The sequence below is a fragment of the Carassius carassius genome, chromosome 35, assembly GCF_963082965.1.
Source record: "Carassius carassius chromosome 35, fCarCar2.1, whole genome shotgun sequence".
NCBI classification, from domain to species: domain Eukaryota; kingdom Metazoa; phylum Chordata; class Actinopteri; order Cypriniformes; family Cyprinidae; genus Carassius; species Carassius carassius.
The window spans coordinates 26,584,135-26,609,434 of NC_081789.1; the positions used below are offsets into that span (position 1 = coordinate 26,584,135).

The 25,300-nt window shown below is 44.1% G+C and overlaps 1 protein-coding gene across 1 annotated transcript in view; it reads left to right on the plus strand.

Annotated features, from left to right (window-relative positions):
* Nucleotides 1-25,300, plus strand: part of kcnh2b (potassium voltage-gated channel, subfamily H (eag-related), member 2b) — a 181,516-nt gene that overhangs the window by 15,778 nt on the left and 140,438 nt on the right. The window contains exon 2 of the mRNA XM_059525264.1: nt 703-933. Coding sequence (XP_059381247.1) covers nt 703-933 — 231 coding nt within the window. The remainder of the gene's footprint in view (nt 1-702; nt 934-25,300) is intronic.

The window sequence follows — 25,300 nt, forward strand, 5'->3', positions numbered from 1 at the left end:
TTCTTCATACTGTAGACTACCAGTGAAATTGATAAAAAAAATAAAATAAATTAGGGACCTGACCATTTCTTGCTTAAGTGTTTCTTTCTTTAATTGTTAATGCAACCTTTTCACACCACAGACTGAACCAAATTAAGCATTGCTTGCTTGGGAACTGTTCAACAAATTTGTGTAAATATTGTCATACTGACAGTTGTCTGAAGTTTTGGTTGATTCCATTACATATTTTTCTATCAAAGTTATCTGACATTATCAAGATGAATTTGTTCTGACACAGGTTAACTCTAGAGTTCTTGTCATATTTTATTACCAATTTCTAAACTATAACAAATAAACTGTGATAATGTGAGAAATGTTGAAGGTGTCTGAATACATTTTGGTTTGACTGTGTATTTTATTTTACAGTGAAGACTATGCAGTGCTATTTTAAATTAGTTTCTGGACACCTACAACAACAAAAAAAAAGAAGAAGTAAACATTGTGTAAATAGCACAAATAAATAAATAGAATGGACATACAGTACAAATTAAACAATTTCAGACAGGGCCCACTGTACAATCTGTACAACAAAAAAAAAATATGCAAAGTGGACCTGACTTCATAATCAATGCACCAAACTGAAGAAAGCACATTTTGCACACCAATCACCAAATGCCCCGTGATTATACACATACTAAAGTGGTTGTTTTCTCTCTTTTATAGGTAGAAAGTTCATCATAGCCAATGCACGGGTGGAGAACTGTGCCATCATCTTCTGTAACGATGGCTTCTGTCACATGTGTGGCTACACGAGGGCTGAAATCATGCAAAAGCCCTGCACCTGCAACTTCCTGTACGGCCCACACACCAAGAGGCTGGCCATCGCACAGATGGCACAAGCGCTGCTGGGGTCAGAAGAGAGGAAGGTGGAGATAGCGCTCTACAGGAAGGACGGTAGGACAAACACAGCTGCTTATTAATCCACAGGGTGCCAACGTTTCATTAGAACCTTTCTACAGCAATTGCTTTTTTTAGCAGGGTGTTTCTCAGGTTTAGTGCAAAGCAAGTCAAGGCAGATGGCCTTCTGTTGTTCTGTTTTGTTGAGTGTTGGATCTCATGCTAGTTTTGAACCCAACTGCATGATCAAACAGTTTTGCTTTAGTCTTTTGCTTAACTGGAAATGGCTTCTGTGGGAATCTGAAGCGGTTTGTTTGTTTTGCCTGTGCGATTACTTCAACTGTTTCAGCTCAACAACTCTGGTTTGATCAAATAATGTCTCATAGATCAGTCGCTGGAGAGAGATGTGAAGAGAGGATTCGCTGCGCCTGCAGGTGGCGTCGTTTATGTGATGTCCATATTGTTTTAGTGCTTATTTACTGAAGCCATTATGCAAATCAGCTCCAGGCTGAACTGGATTGTGAGTGGTTAGTGTCTGCGATGCAGTGAAATCACACAAACATGACGTGCAGGTTTTGTGAGTCTGCTCTTGAGGTTCGGGACAGCAGATGTTTGCTCTCAGCTGATGGTTGATGTTCTTGTGCAGCTGTGGACTGCACAGCATCACGCTAGCCATCATAGTTTCCACTGTTTATATGTTCGACTGTCTGTTTGGTGTTCGTCCCGTACCCAGCACCCTCCTGATCTCCGCTGGAACAGGACATTAGCATACCTTGTTAAACAGTACAGTTTAGTGGTTACTAATGACTTAACTGCAGTGGTTCTGAACCTTTTTACTCAAAAGCAATATTTGAATTTCACTCTTTGAATATGATGAAACTAGTTCATGCAACAATTTATCAACATCAGAGAACAAAAATATTATTGAAATATAAATTCTAAAAATACTAAATTACTGCAATATTAATTCAATTTCTCAGGCGGTACTTCAAGTAAATATTTCAGGGGTTAAACACGTTGGTTAATTAGAGCCAGTATTGCACAAATCCCACATTCAGCAGCGTCTCACGTTTTGTTTCTCTCCTCTGTTAGCTTCTGACTCAACGATGAAAGCTGCCATCTATCTGAAACACACACACATATGCATCCACCCACACACACACACACACACACACAGAATCTAGAATCAGGCCTTGATGACGACACACACTTTGATTCACTCATGCATAATTCAGGTGGAAAAACCGTGCTGCTCCAGAAACGGGGATTCCGATCTTTCCCCTCGTGAGCGGAGAGGAGGAACAGGAGGAGGAAACTTTCTTTTTTCTTCTTCTTCTTCTTCCCTTACCTGCTTTTCGTGCAGCCATTTATCTGGTGTGCTGTGCGTTGGCATCAGCCTTCATCGTGATGGATTGCCCTTTCCTACTCTCTATTGTCCGTCGCTGATTTGACCGGCACTTAATCAATCACTCTGAGTTTTAAACCCAACTCGGGTGCATTACCCATGAAAACGAGGAAGACAGTGAAAGTAAGAGAAGCTAACGTGTGAAAAGAGCCAGGGTAAAAAGAGCACAACCTACTGTAATATTTTGTGCACTGGCTTCTCAATCAGCTTCATCTACTCTGATATAGGGCACTATAAAATCTCTCTCTTTTTTGAGTTATTTCTTTCTTTTGCAAAGTCTGTTTTATTTTTTTTTTTCCAAATTATTTTTTATTATTTTCTTTTCTGTACTGTATAATTGATTAAATGAAGTTTTAGTAATCGAAAAGCAAGTCTAATTAACAAAGTCATGAATTGATAACCAAATGAATATAATGTACGAACAGTTTATTAAAAGTTTACAGAAACTTGAAATGCACTAATTAATGAATAATAAATTAAGGCCCGGTTTCACAGACAGGGCTTAGACTAAGCCAGGATTAGACCATAGATCAATTAGGACATTTAAGTAATTTTTATAAACATGCTTAGAAAAAAACATTACCGATGTGCATCTTAAAACTAAAAAGGCACTGATATATTTTTAAGATCAGTCAGTGCAAGTTTATTTCAGTGGAAACAGCTTAGACTTACATTTTAGTCTAGGACTAGTCTTAAGCCCTGTCTGTGAAACCAGGGGTAAATGTTCTAATAAATTAAATATTTTTACAATTTAACAACAATTTATTGACATTGTATGGCATTTGTATGGTCCCATGAAATTTGTTGTAGTTTTTTCCCCCAAAATTTAATTTAATTTGTGCCAAAGTTTTGTTTTGTGATATTTTTTTCTGGATCAAAATACATTTTAGTAATTAAAAAGCATGTGTAATATCCAAAAGCATGGGTAAACTAAAGTCATGAAACTTATCAAATCTAGCAGCAGTTTATTAAAAGTTTTCATTTTATTTGTTCTAAAATTCTGTTTTGTGAATTTTTTATTTTTTCAAATTTTTAAATCTGTATGAATTTTCTATGGGTTGTAGTGAAGATCTTTGAGTTCCTGTGTATATTTGTTTATAGTGTTTGCTCAGAGCAGCTCTGTAAATGAAGTTAATATGTTCATTTTCTAATATAATGATGCAAGATGCTGAAAACACTCCATGAGCGTCACGTGTGCTTGACTGTGAAGTAGACCAAACTGTGCCACTCATTCACACAGAACATGCAGACTTCACATTTCAATAGCAGTGTCTTTGTGCTAGATTCACAGACACTAGTTCATATCCATATTTTCTGTATTGCAGAAATCACAGGGCCCAGTTGATGCTACACATAAACACTTTCCTCCCAGCATGTGATAAATGTCAGGACGCTTTTCCGCTTGCTAACCGTGTTTTCCAGGAATTGTGTGATCGACTTGGCTTAACTGAACCGTGAGACGTTACCAGCTGCTCTTGATGTTGAATGCATTAGAGACACATTGTTGACGTCCAAACGCAGTCGTAGTTCTGCAGTGACCCTTTGAGCAGAAACCTCACCTTCATGACCTCAGGGATCTGATTATTTTTCCCTACAGCAGCTTTGTGATAGCAGTTTCCTAAAAATAACCGGTTTCATTTGCTTGAGTAGCGTTCTGTAGATTATCGTCTGCATGGGCTGCACCTGTCTCGTGGGCTCAGTGAAGGATCTCCTCCACGTTTACAGCCCAATTCTTGGCAGGAACATCCTTCAATAAGAGCCAAGCAATATTTGACTAGCAGGCTCTCTCTCTGTGCGTTACTCGTTTTCATTCACTGGGTGTAATTGTAGTTCTCATATTGATCATATTGGGCTGTTTTGAGTTTTACTGTAAGTCAACTTGTAATTGACAATTTAATCGACATTTCTGGTCTTATTGTGAATGAATCATAAGTGTATGGTTTTCTAAAAGAAACACCATCAAAATAAATTTATCAAAAGTATTTATTTCATTAAAAACTGCTTATACTATATATAAAATATAAATTGCATAGCAATTTGCATATTAGCAGTTGCACTGCATTTACAATTCCAGTCATATCTGATAAGCTGACTCTTTCTCTGTTCAGTTTATTGAGTTTGGCACAGTTGTAGTTATTGATCATATCTGGCCGTTAGCATCGACCTGACGGAGAAAAACTGCCAACCAAACGTGAACAGACTCTTCTTGTGAAGCTTGTTCACAGGGTATTGTGAGTCTTGAAGGGCTTACAAAAGCATTTTCTGTGTCTCTGTTGGAAGAACAAGCTGAAGGAAATGCTGACATGTGGTCCGGAGCGTCTGCTCTGACAACAGAGCTGTATCGTGCCACCCATGGAAATGAGCCGTGGCCTCTCCTGAGCTTTAGCCTGACATTTACCATTCCCAAAAAGAACAGAAATCCACCCATGAGCCATTTGAATTTCATCTCACGTTTCATCTGCAAGTTCAGTTCCCTTTCGAGAGTACTCTCGTACTGCGTAAGCTAGCTTACGCTATGGGAAAAGGTCCCCTTTTCTCGAGAATATGAAGCCAAAAATTATCCTTAATTTTTAAATAATGTAAAACGCAGTGCTGCAGCACAGCAGGCGGCGTAGAGTAACAAACCAATGGGGGCGCTTCGCGCCCATTGGACGTCAGAGCGCGCCAAAATAGGCGTGGCTGGAACTATATAAGCCACCGCTTCACCATAGGGATCAGATTTCATCTCCTTCAGCGATCTCACCTGCACTTCGCTGTCTTCTCCGGAGAAGCCTCTACACGCCGTCGAAAAGCCTCTCAGCGGGATAGCACTGCAACGCAGATCTGAGGACGCCGGCTCGTGCTTCATCTCGACGCCGCCTTCAGCACTCGCTTCCTGCTGCGCCATCCGGCGTGACTATATCCTTTTCAAAGCTAGTGTGTTTGCCGCTGCATCACACTTTTTTCCTCCAGAATTCGAGGCATTGTTTCAAATGCCTCGGGCCTGCGCTTCCTGCCGAGGCTCTCTGCCCAGCGAGGACCGCCACATCATCTGTGTCTCCTGCCTGGGCCGCGAGCATGCTGAGAGCGCACTCTTCAAGGGCGGCTGCCCTGAGTGCGACGACATGGCTATATCGACCCTGCGGGCTTGATTAGCTCAAACCAGCCACGATGCTCCACCCGCTCTGCCTCTTCTCTCTCAAGTGCCGCGTAAGAAACGCCGCGATCAGAGAATGCCTGAGCATACTGCTACACGCGAGCTCACGCCGGAACACTCCCCGCGTGAGTCTGCCCCAGATACCTATGACTTTAAAGATCTCCGCAGCGCTACTGATCTAGCCCTGCGTGCGACAAAGACCACAGCACAAGCGATCGGCCGAAGCATGGCAAGCCTCGCTGTTTTAGAGCGACACCTCTGGCTCACGCTCACGGAGATGAAAGATGCCGACAAATCCGCCTTTCTCGACTCTCCTATCTCGCCTTCCGGCCTCTTTGGCCAGTCGGTTAAGGGTTTCGCTGAACGCTTCACTGAGGCTCAGAAAACGTCACAGGCAATGAGACACTTCCTGCCGAAACGCTCTAGCTCTGCTGCGGGACGCCGTAGAAATGCGCCGCCCCCTCAGACCTCGAAGCCATCGCAGCCAGACTTACAGTCTCGCCCAGCGACCAAAACCCAGCACCGCTCTCGCTCTACGAGCCGCAAACCGCCAGAGAGACGGGGACCTCGGCCCAGGATTGTGCTGAACCCCGAGCCTCCAAAGCCCTCCTGACCTTCGGGCTGAAAAGACCGTGGTTAAGTCCCGCTGCGGCCGGACCACCACACAAGAAACCTCACATGCTTCCTCCAATCCCCTCACTAAAGGCGGTTGGAGATGTCTATACTGCAGTAAACGAGCCTGTTACAATGCACGCACGCCTGCACACAAACGCCGTTTTCACGGCGACCTCAATAAAGCACAAAAAGAGCTTTTTCTATGTAGGCAGTGTGCCCACTACACAGTACGCACCCCTACATGTATACACACTCCCCCAAGTGTCACAAAGACTCACTCGGGTCTCCTTTCATGCCCACCTTCCCGCTCGCGCCGGAGGTGCTCTAAATGTAGCGCGCGTGCCCACTTCTCAGTGCGCAACTCTACAAATAAGCGCTGTCACCACAGTGTCACAAGCACAGCATACTCGAGCTACTGGTCCCCTCATAACAGGCGGCCAGTGCCCGAAGCACATTCAACCCATAGCCGCACGAGCCGCTGCATGGCAGGCCATCCCCGGCATATCAAATTGGGTTTTGAATATAATAAAACTAGGTTACTCGCTCCAGTTCGCTCGCAGACCGCCGCGCTTTCGCGCCGTGGTCGAAACGAAAGTGAAAAGCGAAATGACACACGTCCTTCGCGCCGAACTGATAAACCTTCTTGCAAAAGGGGCGATAGAAACTGTCCCCCTGCGCAGCGCGAGTCAGGCTTTTACAGCCGCTACTTCCTCGTACCAAAAAAGGATGGCGGTCTCAGACCCATCCTAGATCTCAGACGTTTGAACAAAGCGCTTATGACGCGATCGTTCAAAATGTTAACTACCAAACAAATACTCGCGCAAATTCGCCCGAGGGATTGGTTTTTCTCAGTGGATCTGAAAGACGCTTACTTTCACATTCAAATAGCACCCCATCACAGGCCATTCTTGAGATTCGCCTTCGAGGGGCAGACTTATCAGTACATGGTTCGCCTGGATTTCCGGCCGCGCGCGCATCAGGGTGACCCACGGCTGCATCACAGCTCTGGCCCCTTGGAAAATAGCCAACTGGTATCAGTTAGGCGTAAGCACGGGCGCTGTCTCGAAATGGAACGTAGTCTCGACAGATGCATCCAACCTCGGTTGGGGCGCCCTGTACGAGGGCAGGTCTGCCTCCGGCCTCTGGTCGAGCCCGGAGCGACTGTTACACATAAACTGTCTGGAGATGATAGCGGTCGAACTATCCCTGAAAGCTTTCCTCCCATTTTTAAAGGGCCACCACGTTCTGGTCAGATCAGACAGCATGTCAGTGGTGGCCTACATAAATCGCCAGGGTGGTGTCAGGTCAGAAACCTTGCACACCCTGACCGAACGTCTTCTGACATGGGCACATTACAATCTGCGCTCGCTAAAGGCAGCGCATGTACCTGGCATCCTGAACCGGGGCCCGGACATGCTTTCCAGGGCGAATGTTCCCCCTGGGGAGTGGTCTCTTCACCCACAGACGGTTCAGTTGATGTGGAGCATCTTCGGCAGGGCAGAGGTCGACCTCTTCGCCTCAGAAGACAACGCTCATTGCCCAATATATTTTTCAAAGAGCAGGGACGCGCTGGCCCTCGATTGGCCCAGACGCCCGTTTTATGCCTTCCCACCGGTCGCGATGCTACCGCAGGTCGTCGATCGGGTCAGGAAGAGCAGATGTGCTATGCTGCTAGTAGCCCCACTCTGGACGACCCAACCTTGGTTCTCCGAGCTGATGCAGCTGTCCAGTACAGCCCCATGGCCAATACCGCTGCGGAAAGATCTCCTCACGCAGCTGAAGGGCGCGCTCTGGCATCCCCACCCCGAACTTTGGGCCCTTCATGTATGGCCCCTCAACGGGTACCCGGGAACCTCCCTGAGGGAGTGTTAAAGACCATTACGGAAGCCAGAGCGCCCTCAACCAGGCGCCTATACGCGCAGAAATGGTCAGTGTTCTCCACCTGGTGCGGGACACGGAACCTAGACCCTCACTTATGTGACGTGACGGAGATACTCTCCTTCCTACAGGAGCGTTTAGATGCGGGCAGATCCCCGTCTACGCTCAAAGTGTATGTGGCAGCCATTGCAGCTTCTCATGCTCCGGTGGCCGGCCTATCACTGGGAAAAAACGAACTGGTCATTCGTTTCCTTAAGGGAGCTCGTCGGATGAACCCTCCCCGACCCCCTTCAATCCCTTCCTGGGACCTGTCTACGGTCCTAGAGGCCTTAAAGGGCCCCCCTTTTGAACCGCTTCAGTCTGTCGATATGAAGCTTCTTTCGTTCAAAACCGCTTTTCTACTGGCTCTGGCCTCAGTCAAGCGAGTGGGGGATTTACATGCGCTATCTGTAAGCGCTGACTGTCTCGAGTTTGGGCCTAATGACTCCAGAGTCATTCTCAGACCAAGACACGGCTATGTCCCCAAGGTGCTCTCAACACCGTTCAGAGCGCAGGTCATCTCGCTGTCAGCCCTTTCCTCGCAAAGCGACGAAAGCAACGCAAGCTTCATCTGCCCCGTCAGGGCTCTTAAAACCTATATTGCGCGCTCCGCCTTATTCAGGAGGTCGGACCAGCTCTTCATATGCTTTGGTGGGCGCACCCGAGGTCTCGCCACCACGAAGCAAAGCCTATCGCGATGGATAGTAGACACTTTCTCGCTGGCTTACAAATCTAAGGGCCTTCACTGCCCGTTCGGCATCAGAGCCCATTCCACCCGAGGTATGGCCTCGTCATGGGCGTGGTCCTGCGGGATACCACTGGATGATATCTGTGCGGCGGCAGGGTGGGCCTCTCCGTCCACATTTATTAGATTCTATAATCTGCAAGTCCCTGCCCTGCAGGCCAGGGTACTTTCTATATAGACGTGCTAAGCCTTATCACGTCCCCCTTTTTTCGTTCCCTATATAAAGCTCACTAAGGTTGGCTGTTGGGACTGGGATTTCTCCTGCTATAAAGCCCCGAGCTCTCGCCTCGGGCTGTGACAGGTCGAAGTTCCCGAGCACGCACGGCGTTTTACATTGTGTTCCCATAGCGTAAGCTAGCTTACGCAGTACGAGAGTACTCTCGAAAGGGAACGTACTCGGTTACTAACGTAACCTCGGTTCCCTGAGATGAGGGAACGAGTACTGCGTAACCTGCCGTGCTATGTGCTCGGACCGGGTGATCGCTTCAGTCGATTTAAAACCTGATCCCTATGGTGAAGCGGTGGCTTATATAGTTCCAGCCACGCCTATTTTGGCGCGCTCTGACGTCCAATGGGCGCGAAGCGCCCCCATTGGTTCGTTACTCTCCGCCGCCTCACCATAGGTTGCTGCAGTTGCCGCAGCACAGCCAATAAGCGCGCGAGCCGCTTCGCTTGGGTCTGCTGTGCTGCAGCACTGCGTTTTACATTATTTAAAAATTAAGGATAATTTTTGGCTTCATATTCTCGAGAAAAGGGGACCTTTTCCCATAGCGTAAGCTAGCTTACGCAGTACTCGTTCCCTCATCTCAGGGAACTGAGGTTACGTTAGTAACCGAGTACGTTTTTCTCCCACATTTGTGAGAGAGTGTTGATGTGATCCAGAAGCGCAGGTTGTAACTTCAGAACATGGGAAATGAGACGAGACCTTTCAAATGTGATGCATACAATTAGTTGAGTTTCTAAAAGACATATTTAGAACCCATTTTATTTTTTTCAAAATTCTGATTTATTTATTTTTTCTCAAGTTCAATTTTCAATTAAAACATTTCTAGATTTTACTGGTTGAATTGAATTTTAATAATCAAAACGCATGAAAAAAGTCAATTTAATTCATAAAACTTTACCAATTTATAAGTATATTCAATTTCTAAATGTGACCCTGGACCACAAAACCAGTCATAAGTGTAAATTTTTCAAAAATTTAGATTTATACACAATCTGAAAGCTGAATAAATCATCTCTCCATTGATGTGTGGTTTGTTAGGAGGACAATATTTGTCTGAGATACAACTATTTGAAAATCTGGAATCTGAGGGTGCAAAAAAAATCTAAATATTGAGAAAATCATCTTTAAAGTTGTCCAAATGAATTATTAGCAATGCATATTACTGATCAAAAATTAAGTTTTGATATATTTACTTAAATTTACTAAACATCTTCATGGAACATGATCTTTACTTAATATCCTAATGATTTTTGGCATAAAAGAAAAATCTATAATTCTGACCCATACAATGTTTTTTTGGCTATTGCTACTAATTTTCACCAGTGACTTCAGACTGCTTTTGTGCTCCAGGGTCACAAATATATTGATAATGAATAAATTAATATTAATTCTGTTGGTTGTTTTAATTTTTCTGGATTCTGTGTTTTATGATGTAATACCAGTGTATTATCAAAAATTGTAGTAATTAAATGAAGCCATAAAATGTAATATAATTTATTTATTTTAAAATATTATTATTGTTGTAAAGTGGCAGAGAATTTCAAATAAATATCTGGAAACTTTCCAGGATTTTTTGGAAACCTTCAGAAAATATCGGACATTTTTGGAAATGTACCAAAAATATTCTACCTCTTTGCTACCCTAAACATAATCCAATTAAATTTTAATAATTTCTGTCATTTTTTGGCAAACAAATCTCTGAATGTACTGTTTAAATTAAAACATGAAAACAAATGCAATATCATGTTTCTTAAAAAATAATGTCTATCATTATTATTCGAGAAGTACTGTATAGTACAATAGAAATATATATTTCCATTATTACATATTTTTATGTAATGTATTTCTATTTGTATGTCTAATTATAACAATAATGATGATCTCTTTAAGTTAACCCTAACTTAAACTTTGAGTTGAATCTTGCTTAAGTTTTGTCTAAATCCAGTTAGTGTTGTGTGTCATGAGCTTGGTCTCCATCAGAAGAGTCTTTAAGCAGCTGGAGATTGTGTGAGATCAGTCAGGCGTCTAAGAGATCAGGCTCAGAGTCTGAGCTCCAGAGCTGAGTCCCACGCTGCCCTGTGCACTGATCCCATCATCAGAGCCTCACGCTGGGGTCGGATACTGAGACGCTCCCCTGGAGATCTCTGTCCACAGCCGGAGGAGGAAACACATACTGAGGTTTTATAGATGTCTAATTTGTTGACTACCCCAGGAACCCGCCAGGCAGCACTCTATTGATATTCAGTTGGGTTTTAATTAACTCTATAGAGTTTTAGGAAGTCTCCAGGTGTTAGAATGTACACAGTGTCATTATCCAATCATTGTCATGTGTTAATTTCTTTCTGTAGTTGTCATATGGTAAATTAATGATTCTGTGTGTGGTTCACGTTACATCCTCCTGCAGTACTCCGGGTGTTTACATTCACATGCATCTATCTATCTATCTATCTATCTATCTATCTATCTATCTATCTATCTATCTATCTATCCATCCATCCATCCATCCATCCATCCATCCATCCATCCATCCATCCATCCATCCATCCATCCATCCATCCATCCATCCATCCATCCATCCATCCATCCATCCATCCATCATTATTAGTTGTGTTGTCAAAAGACCAAGGTCAGTACTAAAAAAAATTTAACTGTTACTGTACTAGGTTTTTTTAAGTACTGGTACCATCTTTTATTTTTAATTTTTTTTCCAAACATAATTTTAAATAAGTATAAAGAATGGCATTTTTTTTGTACATTTTATTTTTGTTTGAATTTATTAATAAAAGTAATGTATTTTTAAATTAGCATGGTTTTTTGTGTTTTGCTTTGGTACTGAGAACCGTAGATTTTGACTGGTATTGGTGCCGGATACAGAAATTTTGGTACTGTAACAACACAACTTACAATAATTCCTGTGCATCACGTTGTGTGGCCTGTGCGTGCCGTTAAACAATGCGCATGCGTGTCTAAGAGTGCATGTCTGCAGCCAGACCCTTCTTGAATTGATGTAGGCCTATAGCTTTCTTCTAGAGTAACAGAGTTTCAAGTTGCATTTCTTGATGCTGCAGCAGACTATGTTAAGTGACAGCAGGTTTCTGAAGTACTCCTGAGCCCATGTGGCTATATTTAACACCGCAGCATGACAGTTTCTTATGAAATGCCATCTGGGGGCTCAAAGGTCAAGCACATTCACCCAGGGTTTCCTGCCTTGCCCTACATGTACTGTGATTTCTCTGGATTCCCTGAATCTTTTCACAATATCATGCGTGGTAGTTGGTGAAAGACCTAAATTCTTTGCACTTTTGCATTGCGAAATGTGATTTTTGATTTGTTTGACACTTATCTCATGAAATTTGGCACAAAGTGATGAGCCATTATCCAAGACTGAGATACATTAAGACTGAGATGCTCCTTTTATACCCAAACATGATATCTCAACCTATTATAACTCTCCTGCTTACTGTGCAGAGTTTAAAAACAGTTTAACGTGGATATTCTATAACCTTTAAACTTTTATTTAGCCTCCGTCCCAACTTTTATGGAACGTGTTGTAGCCATCAAAATCAAAATTTCTTCATATTTAAATTCATTTACGTCGATCAGTGAAAACTTTGGAAATGTTTTCTGTGTACTTTTGTAAATTTAAGTTAAAGAGAATGAGCAAATCACAGATTCTTGATTTTATTGCATTTTTATAAAACGTCTGAACTTCTCTGGAATTGTTCTTCCATTATATTCTTCTATTATATATTTCATTATATCTAGCCTAACTCTCTTTCAAACTATCTGTCTGTCTGTTTTGTCTATCAGTCGTGATCGATCTGTCTGTCATTCAGTCTATTGTTCTGTCTATGATTTGGCTCAGAGCATCACGTTTCTCTCTCAGCTTTAATGAATTACAGGCATTTGTTGCCGTATGCAAAATGCTAATTTGAATATGGAAATAACCTCAGAGAACTCAAAGAGTCTGGAGCCCAGAGCTGCGTTGAGGGTTACAGCCAGAATCAGGTGTGATGTTCAGACACAACCCAATCGTACCGACTGCGGTCGACGAACACCCACAATCCCACAGACACATGTTTCTGGCTGCCATTCTCACTCTCAGCTGCTGCAAGGCAAATAACATGCAAATTTCCCACATCTCAATGTCTCTCTCCCAAATCAGTCCCATCACTCATAAAGTTGACAGTTTTTGCTCTGGAGAACTTTTGAAATTCACCAGCAGTGAAACTTTTGACAAGACCCGCCCACTTAGGCAGGAAGTGGCTGCTTGACGGACATGTAAAGTGACCAACCACATTTAACTTTTTTATATGATGTTTATTAGGCCTAAAAAAAATTTAAATGTGTGTACCGGTACTTTTACGACAGTGATTCTGTATTCCCGTTTAAAGTCTGTTGTTGCCATAGACACGCAAAACGCACACACACACACAAAAAGCCTTCACGGGAGTTTGACAGGCGATCTCATAGTAGATTAACATGGAGGATTTGAACTTTTGAACTTTTGTAGTCAAACAACATTCTTTGTTATGTTCATTTATGTGGTTTATTTGATTTTGATGCTATAAATAAACTAGAAGCAAGAGACGATCAGTTAGTTTTAACTAAACTAAAAAACTAACTAAAAAAACGGTATTTATTGTTTACATTTCTTTAAAAAATGACCACATTTGAAAGGTGAAATAACCAAATGAGACTTTGTTTCATATTAAAAGTAAGCTGGTAATGTTAATATCCTGTCTGTCAGCATGTTGTCAGTGCCCTCTCTGTTCCACGATATATTGTTGACTCCCCCCTCCCCCCGTGTTTCTCTTAATGTCACGATTTCCAAACCTTAAGTTATAGCTCACTTTAGGAATTGACAGTTAAAGGGTTTTGATGCAATACTTAATGGTTTTTAACGGATTACTTAAGTGTAAAACAGCATTTAAAGGAAACTGTAATTTAATTAACGATGTGTGAAAGACCGTTCTTCCCCAGTCTCATAAAATAAATTTGGGTCGCACATAAATTGACAGGGTCGGTCGGAAACCGGAACCAAACAATTTTTTTTTTAGGCCTTAAGTGTTTAAATCAAATAAGTGGGGTTCGTGGATGTGTCTAAACTTGATGTGAGTTTCCACACAGCACAGTATTTACCCAGAGGAGCTGTTATTACAGCAGAACTGTGTGTGTAAGTATTAGTTCTGTCCACTGTTTGACCTGCTATTATTAGAGACGTTCTGTCTTGATGTCTTATTGATTGAAAAGCCTGTTGGTATAGTGAAGAGACATCGGATCTTTACAGACAGTGTGATCTCATTTCCAAACACAAATAGCTCTGAGGGCTTTTAAACACACACATGCTGATTCTTGCATTTGTGTGTGTTTTCTGTCACATATTGAAACATTAACTAAGAGTGACACATTATTTTTGCAACTTTAATGTAGTTTAGTTCCCTTTCAAGGGAACTTCGAACTGCGTCCTCTGAGGGGACACTATGGGGAACACCTCGTCGTGACCCGTGTCTGAAGCATACTTTGAAAAACGCCAACGTGTTGGCCGGCGACAGCCTCTGACGTCACTACCAGCGCGACTATAAATACGCGCCCGTAGGACCCGTCACTATCTTCTTCGTCTTCAGTTGACTGTTTTGTTTGAAGCGTGCATCTGAGAAACGACCAAAACGGTAAGAGCGATCTATTACTGTTTTCATCATGGCTTCCACTAGCAAGACGTTTAGACAGTGTGTGCATCCGTGTCAGCGTTATCTGACACCCGATGACACGCACACTCTTTGCGTCTCTTGTTTGGGCGAAGAGCACGCGCGCGATGTCCTTGAGGGGGCGGTCTGCGTGCACTGCGAGCGTTTCTCTCTGAGAAAGCTCCACTCTCGTTTGTCTCTCTTTTCGAGGAAAGAGGGACAGCCATCTGGATCCCGCGGCTCAGGTCCCGCCGTTGCCGAGGCACGGAGGAGAATGAGCTCGTGGGGATCACAAATGGATCTCGCTGAGGAGTGTAGAGAGGGACCTTCCTTTTCACACTCTCTGGCGGCGAACGAGAGCGAACTTCGGGAGGCAGATGTGGTATCATTAACCCATTCTGACACTGAAGTTAGTGCTCTGCTGGGTTCTACCCAGGAAGAGCAGGAGATGTCTGAGAGTGGTGAAGAAGCTGAGGCTGAGCCTTCTCAATCCTCCTGTCCCGCGTATGAGGAGCTGTTAGAGGTTATGGATCGCGCCACGGCAAAATTAGATTTGCCATGGAAGCGTGCCAGCAAGGTGGCGCCACGAGGTCGCCTTGCTGAGCGGTACTTGTCTGACCATAGCCCTCCAGCCCAGGTGAGCCTTCCATTCTTGCCTGACTTACATGCAGAAGTCGAAAAGGAATGGAAGAGGCCGTTTTCCTCTCGCATCCACCGGTTTCAGCATACGAGCTATGCTAATATCGAGGGCTTGCATGAGAACGGCTATGAGAGGATGCCCCCTGTAGAAGAGACACTGGCTTGCTATCTCTCTGTGGGGCAAACATCCTCTCTTAAATCTCCCGCTTTGCCATCTAAGCCCCTCCAAGATACATCCCGCTTAAATGGCAGGTCATACGCGGCAGCCGGTCAGGCTGTGGCTTCACTGCACACGATGGCGGTGCTCCAGGCCTACCAGGCTGACCTGCTGAAGGACCTGGATACAGGTGAGGGCCTTTCACCTGACCAGGTAGCCGAGCTGCGCCGCACCACAGACCTCTCTCTCCGAGCTACCAAGCAGGCCGCCTCCGCCATGGGCAGGTCTATGGCGGCCATGGTGGTGACGGAGAGACATCTGTGGGTGAACCTGGCTGACATCGGGAAGGAAGAAAGGGGGTTTCTTCTCGATGCTCCGGTCTCGCCTTCTGAGCTTTTTGGTACCTCCATCGAGATGGTGGTCGGGAAGTTCAGGGAGGCAAGGGCGCGCTCAGCGGCCTTTAAATCCTTCATTCCACGAAGGTCCAGGTCCGAGCCCGAGCAACTCAGGGGTCCTGGCTCATCTCGATCTGAGGGTCGTAGAGGGGCGCAGAAGGCTAGTGTTGCGGCTCGCGCTCCTCCCCCGCCTAAGGGCAGGGGCAAGAGGAACCGCGGGTCACGGAGCGGTAAGCAGGGTCTGAGGGACGTGATTCGGACGAGGCAGCGTCCTCGCCCGGGTCAGAGCGGTAGTATGACCTAGTAGCTCCGGATGTTTTTAACCTCTGTTTTTAACCTCTGTTTTTTGTCCTCCCCTGCCTAATTCCCCTGTAGCCACCAGCTTCCACCTGATCGAGGTTAGGTGGACGGTGCTGGTGGTTATATGTCTACTAACAATCTCTGTGAGTTTCCTTACAGTAGCTAGGTGGCCAAAGAATTGGCACAGCACTGCAGGGAATTCCATAGATGTCCGGCTAGAGGACGCAGTGTCTCGTTCCCTCTCAGGGAACCATGGTTACATTCGTAACCTGAGACGTTCCCTTTCAAGGGAACTTCGAACTGCGTCCTCTGAGGGGCCGCCTGGCGAGGTGATGCTCCCCTCGCCTAGAAAAGAGGGTTGGAGCTCACCGCTCCCGTGCGATCCAGCGCCTCTGCGATGCTTGGGAACCTCTCTGTACACACGCTTGCCTGTGTACTTTCTCAAAGCCACATAATGGTCAGTGTGCACGTTAACGCTTTGCGCACTGTCTGAAATCCACGTAAAGTGGTAAGTGTGCACGCAAGACTCTGCGCACTTTCTGAAATCCACATAAAGTGGTAAGTGTGCACGCAAGACTCTGCGCACTTTTCTAAAATCCTGTATGGTAAGGGTTACGCGCTCCGCTTCGTTCCCTTTCTTGGGATGATTCGCCCCCGGTGTTCCTTGGGCTTCATCCAACCAGTGTGTATTTGTTATGCACCTCAAGCATCGCTTCCCTCAACATGAGGGGCTGGGTGGTCTCCCTGGAGATTTGGCTCCCACATACTGTGCGTCTCCACTAAATAGCATATTGTGGTTTTCAGATAGTAGGCTTCACCAGGTCTCTCTGAAGGTGAGCTCCCACGTTCGGTGGTCGCCAGGTAGTAGGCCTCACCAGGCCTCCCTGGAGATTTAGCTCCCACATACTATGCGTTTCCACGGAATAGCATGTTGTGGCTTTTTTCAGATAGTAGGCTTCACCAGGTCTCTCTGAAGACGAGCTCCCACATACTGTGGTTGCCAGGTAGTAGGCCTCACCAGGCCTCCCTGGAGATTTAGCTCCCACATATTGTGCGTTCCACTAAATAGCACATTGTGGTTTTCAGATAGTAGGCTTCATCAGGTCTCTCTGAAGACGAGCTCCCACATACTGTGGTTGCCAGGTGGTAGGCCTCACCAGGCCTCCCTGGAGATTTAGCTCCCACATATTGTGCGTTCCACTAAATAGCACATTGTGGTTTTCAGATAGTAGGCTTCATCAGGTCTCTCTGAAGACGAGCTCCCACATACTGTGGTTGCCAGGTGGTAGGCCTCACCAGGCCTCCCTGGAGATTTAGCTCCCACATACTGTGCGTTTCATAAAGAAAATACGAGCTCCCGCGATTTGTGGTTGTCAGGTGGTAGGCCTCACCAAGCCTCCCTGGAGTTGAGTTCCATATTGCTTTCAGTTTCCACTGAGGTGGTTATCTGGTAACAGATAGTAAGCCTCTCTAGGCCTCTCTGTAGATGAACTCCCACATATTGTGGTTATCAGGTAGCAGGCTTCACAGGCCTCTCTGAATGTGAGCTCCCACATACTGTGGTTGTCAGGTAACCTTTCAGTACACACGCTTGCCTGTGTACTTTCTCAAATCCACGTAAAGTGGTAAGTGTGCACGCAAGACTCTGCGCACTTTCTGAAATCCACGTAAAGTGGTAAGTGTGCACGCAAGACTCTGCGCACTTTCTAAAATCCTGTATGGTAAGGGTTACGCGCTCCGCTTCGTTCCCTTTCTCGGGATGATTCGCCCCGGTGTTCCTTGGGCTTCATCCAACCGGTGTGTACTTATTGTACACCCCAAGCCCCCTCAACTTGGGGGGGCTGTGTGGGCAATTCTCGGGTAGTTCAGCAGCACCCCCCTTTTCTGAAAGGGTCACCTATGAGCATGCTGCTCGGAGCTCGGAGTCTTCCTCTCTTGGGAGACTGATTCCCGGTTCTTCAGAGCGCTCAAGTACCACATACTGTTTGAGACGCTCTGTGAGAGCAGGCATCCTGCTGAGGCAGGGGCTGAGGCCTCCAATTGCTCTGCTCCCGGGCCATTCTTCTACGAGCTGCTCTGACAGAGTCCCACGAGAACCCCTCCTTAGAACAGTATTTTAAATCCATGTTATGGTAAGTGTGCACGGGAGTCTTTGCGCACTTTCTAAAATCCACATTGTGGTAAGTTCGCACGCTAGTCTCTGCGTTCTTTCTAAAATCCCTAGATGGTAAGGGCTTCGCGCTGCTGCTTCGTGCCCTTTTCTTGAGTTGGTTTAAGCCCCGTTCATCTTGGGCACCACTCCACCTAGGTATCCTCGGATACCTATCTAGAACAGGGCGCCGCTACTAGAGTGCTGTAGGGACAGCCCTTTCGGCAGGTTTTTTGCGAAAGCTAGCAGTAGCCCCTGTGTGACAGGCAAAGACTTGGTAGAGGAAAGTGCCAGGCTCTTAGCCGTATCCCTTTAAAGGAATCTCCGTGATTCCAAGCCTTTAGCTCTACCCCGGGCCAAGGCCCTACAGGATAAGTTGGGTATGTAGCTTAGGCCTTTGGCCGTAAGGGATAATGTCATAAGGCAGCCGTCAGACCGTCCCAGGGGCGACTCCCGGTGAAGAGAAAAGCGGTAGAGTTGGTACTTAGTGTTTGCCATGATTCTGGTCTGCACTCCCCTCAGCATGGCGGCGTGGGTATACTGTTCCCCATAGTGTCCCCTCAGAGGACGCAGTTCGAAGTTCCCTTGAAAGGGAACGTCTCAGGTTACGAATGTAACCATGGTTCCCTGAGAGGGAACGAGACACTGCGTCCTCTAGCTCCCTGCCATGCTTCGGACGCAAGCTTCACGAAGAAGATAGTGACGGGTCCTACGGGCGCGTATTTATAGTCGCGCTGGTAGTGACGTCAGAGGCTGTCGCCGGCCAACACGTTGGCGTTTTTCAAAGTATGCTTCAGACACGGGTCACGACGAGGTGTTCCCCATAGTGTCCCCTCAGAGGACGCAGTGTCTCGTTCCCTCTCAGGGAACCATGGTTACATTCGTAACCTGAGACGTTTTTATTTGTTTGTTAATATGATTTTAGATATCAGTCTGTAATACACACACACACACACACACACACAGCTCTGTTCTTCATGATCCAGCGATCTCCTGCTTCAGTTGCCTAGAGACCCATCTGCACTAAAAATTAAGATATTAATCCATAACTGAAGAACAAATATGACAGATGCAACCAACCGTGTTCGTATCTTTCACAGTAGATCATTTAAATAAAACCACATTTATTTTTGCACATTTTCTTTAATGTTTTCATTTTATTTCAGAAGGAAATATATTTCATTTGTTCTACTTCATCAGGTTTTTTTTTAATGCTGCAGGGGGGTTAAATGCAGATTTAAGGCCATAAAGATGCTTTACATAAGGATTGCAAGTTTGCAGACCTGTTGAAAGTACTTGCATTGCTGTGACTATTATAAACCCGAAGATACAGAATTGCATCTGAATTTGAATCCAAGACAGTAGAATTAAACTTTTAAAGTTTAGAAAGACAGACAGATATCGGAAATGTCATTTGTCTGAAAAAAAAAACCCATTTAATCACATTTAATAAATAAACGGGAATCTTTGCTTTGAGGATAGGACTTTATTATTGAATAATAATAATATTAATAATAATATTGATTTTGAAAATGTCCTGACATCAAAATAAAGATTTCAACTGTTTTCAACTTTCTGTCTTTGGTTCATTATGGCATTCATTCAATGTTTTCTATTTTTAAACATGTACATTTATTATTTGTGCAAACATGTTTTTCTAAAGTGGCTAACTAATGAGGAACATTGCAAGCAGTTTGTCACAGAGCCAACAATATTCATAGTATACAATGCCAAGTTTATAAGAAAGATATGGATATGTGGAAAAGAAGAGAAAATATAATTGTTTAATGGCTGTTAGATGAGATTTACATTTACTTCTATTAGTGACCCTTTGCAACGCACTGAATACCAGTGACAAATATACGTTACTATGACTAATGCTTAAACACTGATACCTGATTATGTTTTTAGGACTAGCACACAGAAATTATTATAAGGACGTTATTGTGGATTTTGTGCTTTATATGATGCAAGAAACTGGAATCCTGTGGAAACAGCACACATTTTTGTTGACATAGACAGATGCACACATATGCACAGATTTTTCTACTTTTTTTGTTTTCTCTTTTCATTCTGCCGGCTGGTGCAGGTCCCTTGTGTCTCAGAGAGAGAATCAGACTTTACACGTTTGTCATTCCTGGTCAGCTGTATTTTTAGCCACGGTGCTCACACAAGTTCACAGCTCCAGGTCAGCTAACACTGTGTTATCCTCGTGACGAGAGACCTAAAGACAAACAAAAGTGCTGTAAGTGTGCTCAGTGTTTCCTTAGGGGTTTTTTTCTTCTAAAATTAGGCCAAAAACTTGCTTTAAAAAATAGTGGTACTATTTTTCCAATATATTATTAGTTTATCTTTGGTGTTTTTTTAAATTTTATTTCTCTCTCTCTCTACACATACAATTTTGGCAATATACGTATATTTGGACACAAGCACAATTTTGATTATTTTAGCTGTATTCAGCTATTTGGGGATATTTGAGGAATTACAGCTCTTTAATATGTACCTCCCCCTTTTCCAAGCGATCATAAGTAATTGGACAATTGACTCAAAAGCTGTTTCATGGACAGGTGTGGGCTATTATTTGGTTATTTCGACATCAGATAAGCAGGTAAAAGGTCTGGAGATGATTCTAAGTGTGCTATTTGCATTTGGAAGCTGTTGCTGTGAACCACATCATGTGGTCAAAGGATCTCTCCATACAAGTGAAACAGAAAATTGTTAGGCTTTAAAAACAAATCAAGAGATAGCAGGAAGATTTGGAGAGGCCAAATCAACAGTTGGGCACATTCTGAGGGAAAAAAGAACGCACTGGTGAACTCAGAAACATAAGACGTCCCTGGAGGACAACAGTGGTGGTGATCAGAGGAAAGAAAAACCCTTTCACCACATCCAGAAAAGAAGAAGAACACTCTCCAGGAGGCAGACGTGACTCTGTCAAAGTTTACAATCAAGAGAAGACCTCACCAGAGCAAACACAGAGGCTTCACCACAAGCTGCAAACAAGACCTGAGTAGACTTTGCCAAAAAAAAAAAAAAACCTTCTAAAAAGCACACAACATCATCTGTGAAACATGGAGCAGTGTGATGCATGAGCGTGCATGGCTTCCAGTGGCACTGGGTTACTGGTGTTGAGTGATGACGTGACAGAAGACAGAAGCATCAGGATGAATACTGAAGTGTATAGAGATATCAGAAAAATGCAGAAAAGTTGATTGGATGGTGCTTCATAGTACAAATAGACAAAATCCAAAACAAAGGTAAAAAGTGGAATATTCTGCAATGGCCGAGTAAATTTCCGGATCTCAACCCAACTGAGCAAATAAGAGTAATAAAGAGCTGAAATTATGAAAATTGTGTCAGTGTCCAAATAGTGGCCCTATAATAATCATAAAGCCCTATCGGTGCTATATAAACTAAGTCAGTAATTATCCATATTTAAGTTTCATTAACTGTAGAAATGAGACTTTATGTTGTTTTGTGCCTGAAAGAATTGATTTATTGAGTAAATAAGTTGAATGATGAAACATCCAGTGTAATTTACTAATAATTTCTTTTAATTCATTCAACGGTTCAATTCCCAGTATTGAATGTTTGGGTATTTACACCAATATAGCATCAGTATTATGTAATCACATGGAGTATGTGGTCAGACATGATCGACACTGCTGAGATATCTATCTGCCGGCAAGAATCTGGTTACAGCAGACGTTTCCTTTCAGACAGAGATGGGCACAGGAAGCACACGGCTGTAAAATGTGAGGGATCATGTTGATCACATTCAGGCAGTGGCGGAAAATCCGCTTTGACTGCGGGTTTCGGTTTCTGATTTGCATGTATTTTTTTACGGCTGTATTGTGCAGTCCAGACTACTGAACTTGAGACACCGTGTGACGAAACCTTGCTTCAAGATTCAGAAATCAAGACGTATTGATGATAAAGACATTCTGTTATTTGGACAATAAATTGAATGGTTTTAATAAATTAAATGTATTTTAAATTGCAGTTAATTTTCTCAATTTGAATTGAGGTACACCAGCAATCAGGATGCATTATTGCAATTTGAATGCATCATATTATTAACCTTAGAAATTGTTAAAATTGTTATAATTTCCAGTTGGTCTTTCCATTTTATCTGTCATAGAAACCTTAAAATAATAATAATAATAATAATAATAAACAGATAATTTTTAGAAAAAGATTGAAAAATTGATTGATTGAAAAATTTGTGATATATGAACATTTTTTATAATTTAAACACCAACAATTATGCAAAGCAGTCAGCCAATCATATTAGATCTCATTTGCATATCAAACTCATAGACATACAGTAAAAAAATGAATAAAATGAATTTCAATTAAAATAAATCACATGAAAAATGTTTAACTAAAAAAACAGTTTATATATTTATTATTTATGTATTGTTGTTTATTAAAAAAGTCCTATCCTCAAAAAAAAAAATAATAATATATATATGTAACGATAAAACCTTTGTATTCATCCGGAAGAAGGAGGCGGGAACCGGCGGACAATCAAAAACATTTTAATAACAAAATAAACACAAAACAGCGCACCAGCCCCTCACGGACGACTGGTGCGCATAAAATAAAAACCAAAACACAACTAAAAGCCCAGGCCTGGTCCTCTCTCGTCCTTCACTGTCGTCGCTCCAGTTTTATATCCTTCCATCTCCTCCATGGGCCTCGAGACCGGTGGGACGAACAGGTGTAGTTCATCTCCAATCACTCCCCCGGCCTCGCTCCCATGTCCCTCGGCCCCGCCCCACTCGTCACATACCCCCATCGCCCCTCGCAGGCCGGGGGGTACTCCCGAGACTGCGCTCTACTCCCCCCCCCCCCTCCCTCCGGGGGGGGCCGCTCCCGGGGACCTGCGGGAACCTGGGGGTAGGACAGGCGAGGCGAGAGAAAAGGAGATGGAAGGAGGAGCGACAGAGACGAGAGAGGGGAGAGAGGAAAAAAAAAAAAAAAAAAAATTCTGGTTCCCAGACGCACCGCTGCTCGGCCCTCCACCAGCTGGGTGATCTCCTCCGCGGTGCCTGGCGGTGGCACTGGACGGCCCTCGGCGGACGGCACGACACTCCTCCGCCGCCCGGTGGACGGCGACGGCTCCTCCGGTTTTGGGCAGCCGGCAGGAGTCCCCCGTTCCCTGCTCCTCCCCGTTCCGGCGGAGGCAGCAGGCTCCGGCCACCTGGCGAACGGCGCCGACTCCTCCGCTCCCTCACGGACGGCAGCCGTCTCTCCACATCGTGGGCGGCCGGTAGCGAGCTCGCCCGTCCCCGGCAACTCGCTCCAGTCCACCGCCTCGAGCGTCCATGGCGGCACACTCCTCGCCAGCTCGATGGCACCGCGGATTCACCACAGCGGCGAGGGATCTTCAGCAGCGCGTCCCTCCTTCTCCCGGGCTTCGGCACCACTGTAACGATATCAACCTTCATATTCATCCGGAAGAAGGAGGCGGGAACCGGCGGACAATCAAAAACATTTTAATAACAAAATAAACACAAAACAGCGCACCAGCCCCTCACGGACGACTGGTGCGCATAAAATAAAAACCACAACACAACTAAAAGCCCAGGCCTGGTCCTCTCTCGTCCTTCACTGTCGTCGCTCCAGTTTTATATCCTTCCATCTCCTCCATGGGCCTCGAGACCGGTGGGACGAACAGGTGTAGTTCATCTCCAATCACTCCCCCGGCCTCGCTCCCATGTCCCTCGGCCCCGCCCCACTCGTCACAATATATATATATATATATATTTTTCAAATTGATTAAAATAAAATAAAAAATGTTTAATCAATTAAATTTGGGGTGATTAGTAAAGTGCCTATAGCTTTACCCCTGGTTTCACAGACATAAAAAGACATTAAAATATAACAATGTATTTGTTTTGTCTCATGGTGGACATGGTGTTTTTTGTTTTCTAAGGCACTTAGGTTTATAAGGTTTATAAAAAATACTTAAATGTCCGAATTGAACTATGGCCTAATCCTGGTTTAGTCTAAGCCCTGTGTGTAAAACCAGGCCTTATAGTTTTAGATTGACACTTATGTTTATTAACACTTATGCACAGAGGTCAGCCAATCACAGTAGAGTTCATCTGCATATTGAACTCATAGAAGTAAAGTAGCAAAAACAAAGAGGGTGGACATGCTCCTGAAACACTAAACATTATAAGTGGGCATCAGAGAGCCAAATAAACTGGTAAAAGTGTAGGGAATGTATTATTTGTGAAGCGTAAATGAGCCCAGCTGGAGAGGTCTTGTATGGCACAGGGGGTGTGTGATCGAGTGACTGCTTTTGCACCCTAGCGAGGGTCTCACAGCGCAGTGGCATTAACACAGCCTCGGGGTTCACACTCCTAATGGAGCCCTCACAACCCAATCAAGGTATCAACGGATGGAAAAACAAGAGAAAGAACATCGAGAAACGAGAGCGGGGACATTATCAGCAGGTTCACTTGGTATTCTCTGCTAATGGTGCATTAAGAGAAGTGACTGACAATGAGAGAGACAGATGAAAAGAACAGAGGAGAGAGCTCTGATAGAAAAGGAACAAACACAGCGGACGTTATTGTTTTGTGTCGTTTTGCCTGATGAAAATACATCAGCGACTGTCAGCCATTTTTCACAGTTATTCACAAATATGTACCTGTAATTTTATGGGTGACAAATTCACCAAAGTGAACTTATTCAGGATGTAAATGTGCCGGCGACTAGACTGAGTGCTAATTTACAATCCAGTTTACAGAAGATTGTCACGTCTTTGTGTCTCAACATGTTTTTTTTCTCGTTCGAGGCCCGTCTGGATGAACAGCACCTTAATTCACACTTTAAAATGCATTAGAAATATCAAAACAAGTTTGTCAAGTCTGCTCAAATGCTTCCCAAACATTATTTTTTTTCATCATTTCTGAAGTCTCGAGGTATTAGTGATCAGTAGTGGATGTATGAAAAAATCTATTCATAATTAATAGTCGCCACAACAGTGATGCTCTTTTTTTTTTTTTTACACTGGAAGCATATTGTGACCACAGGCTT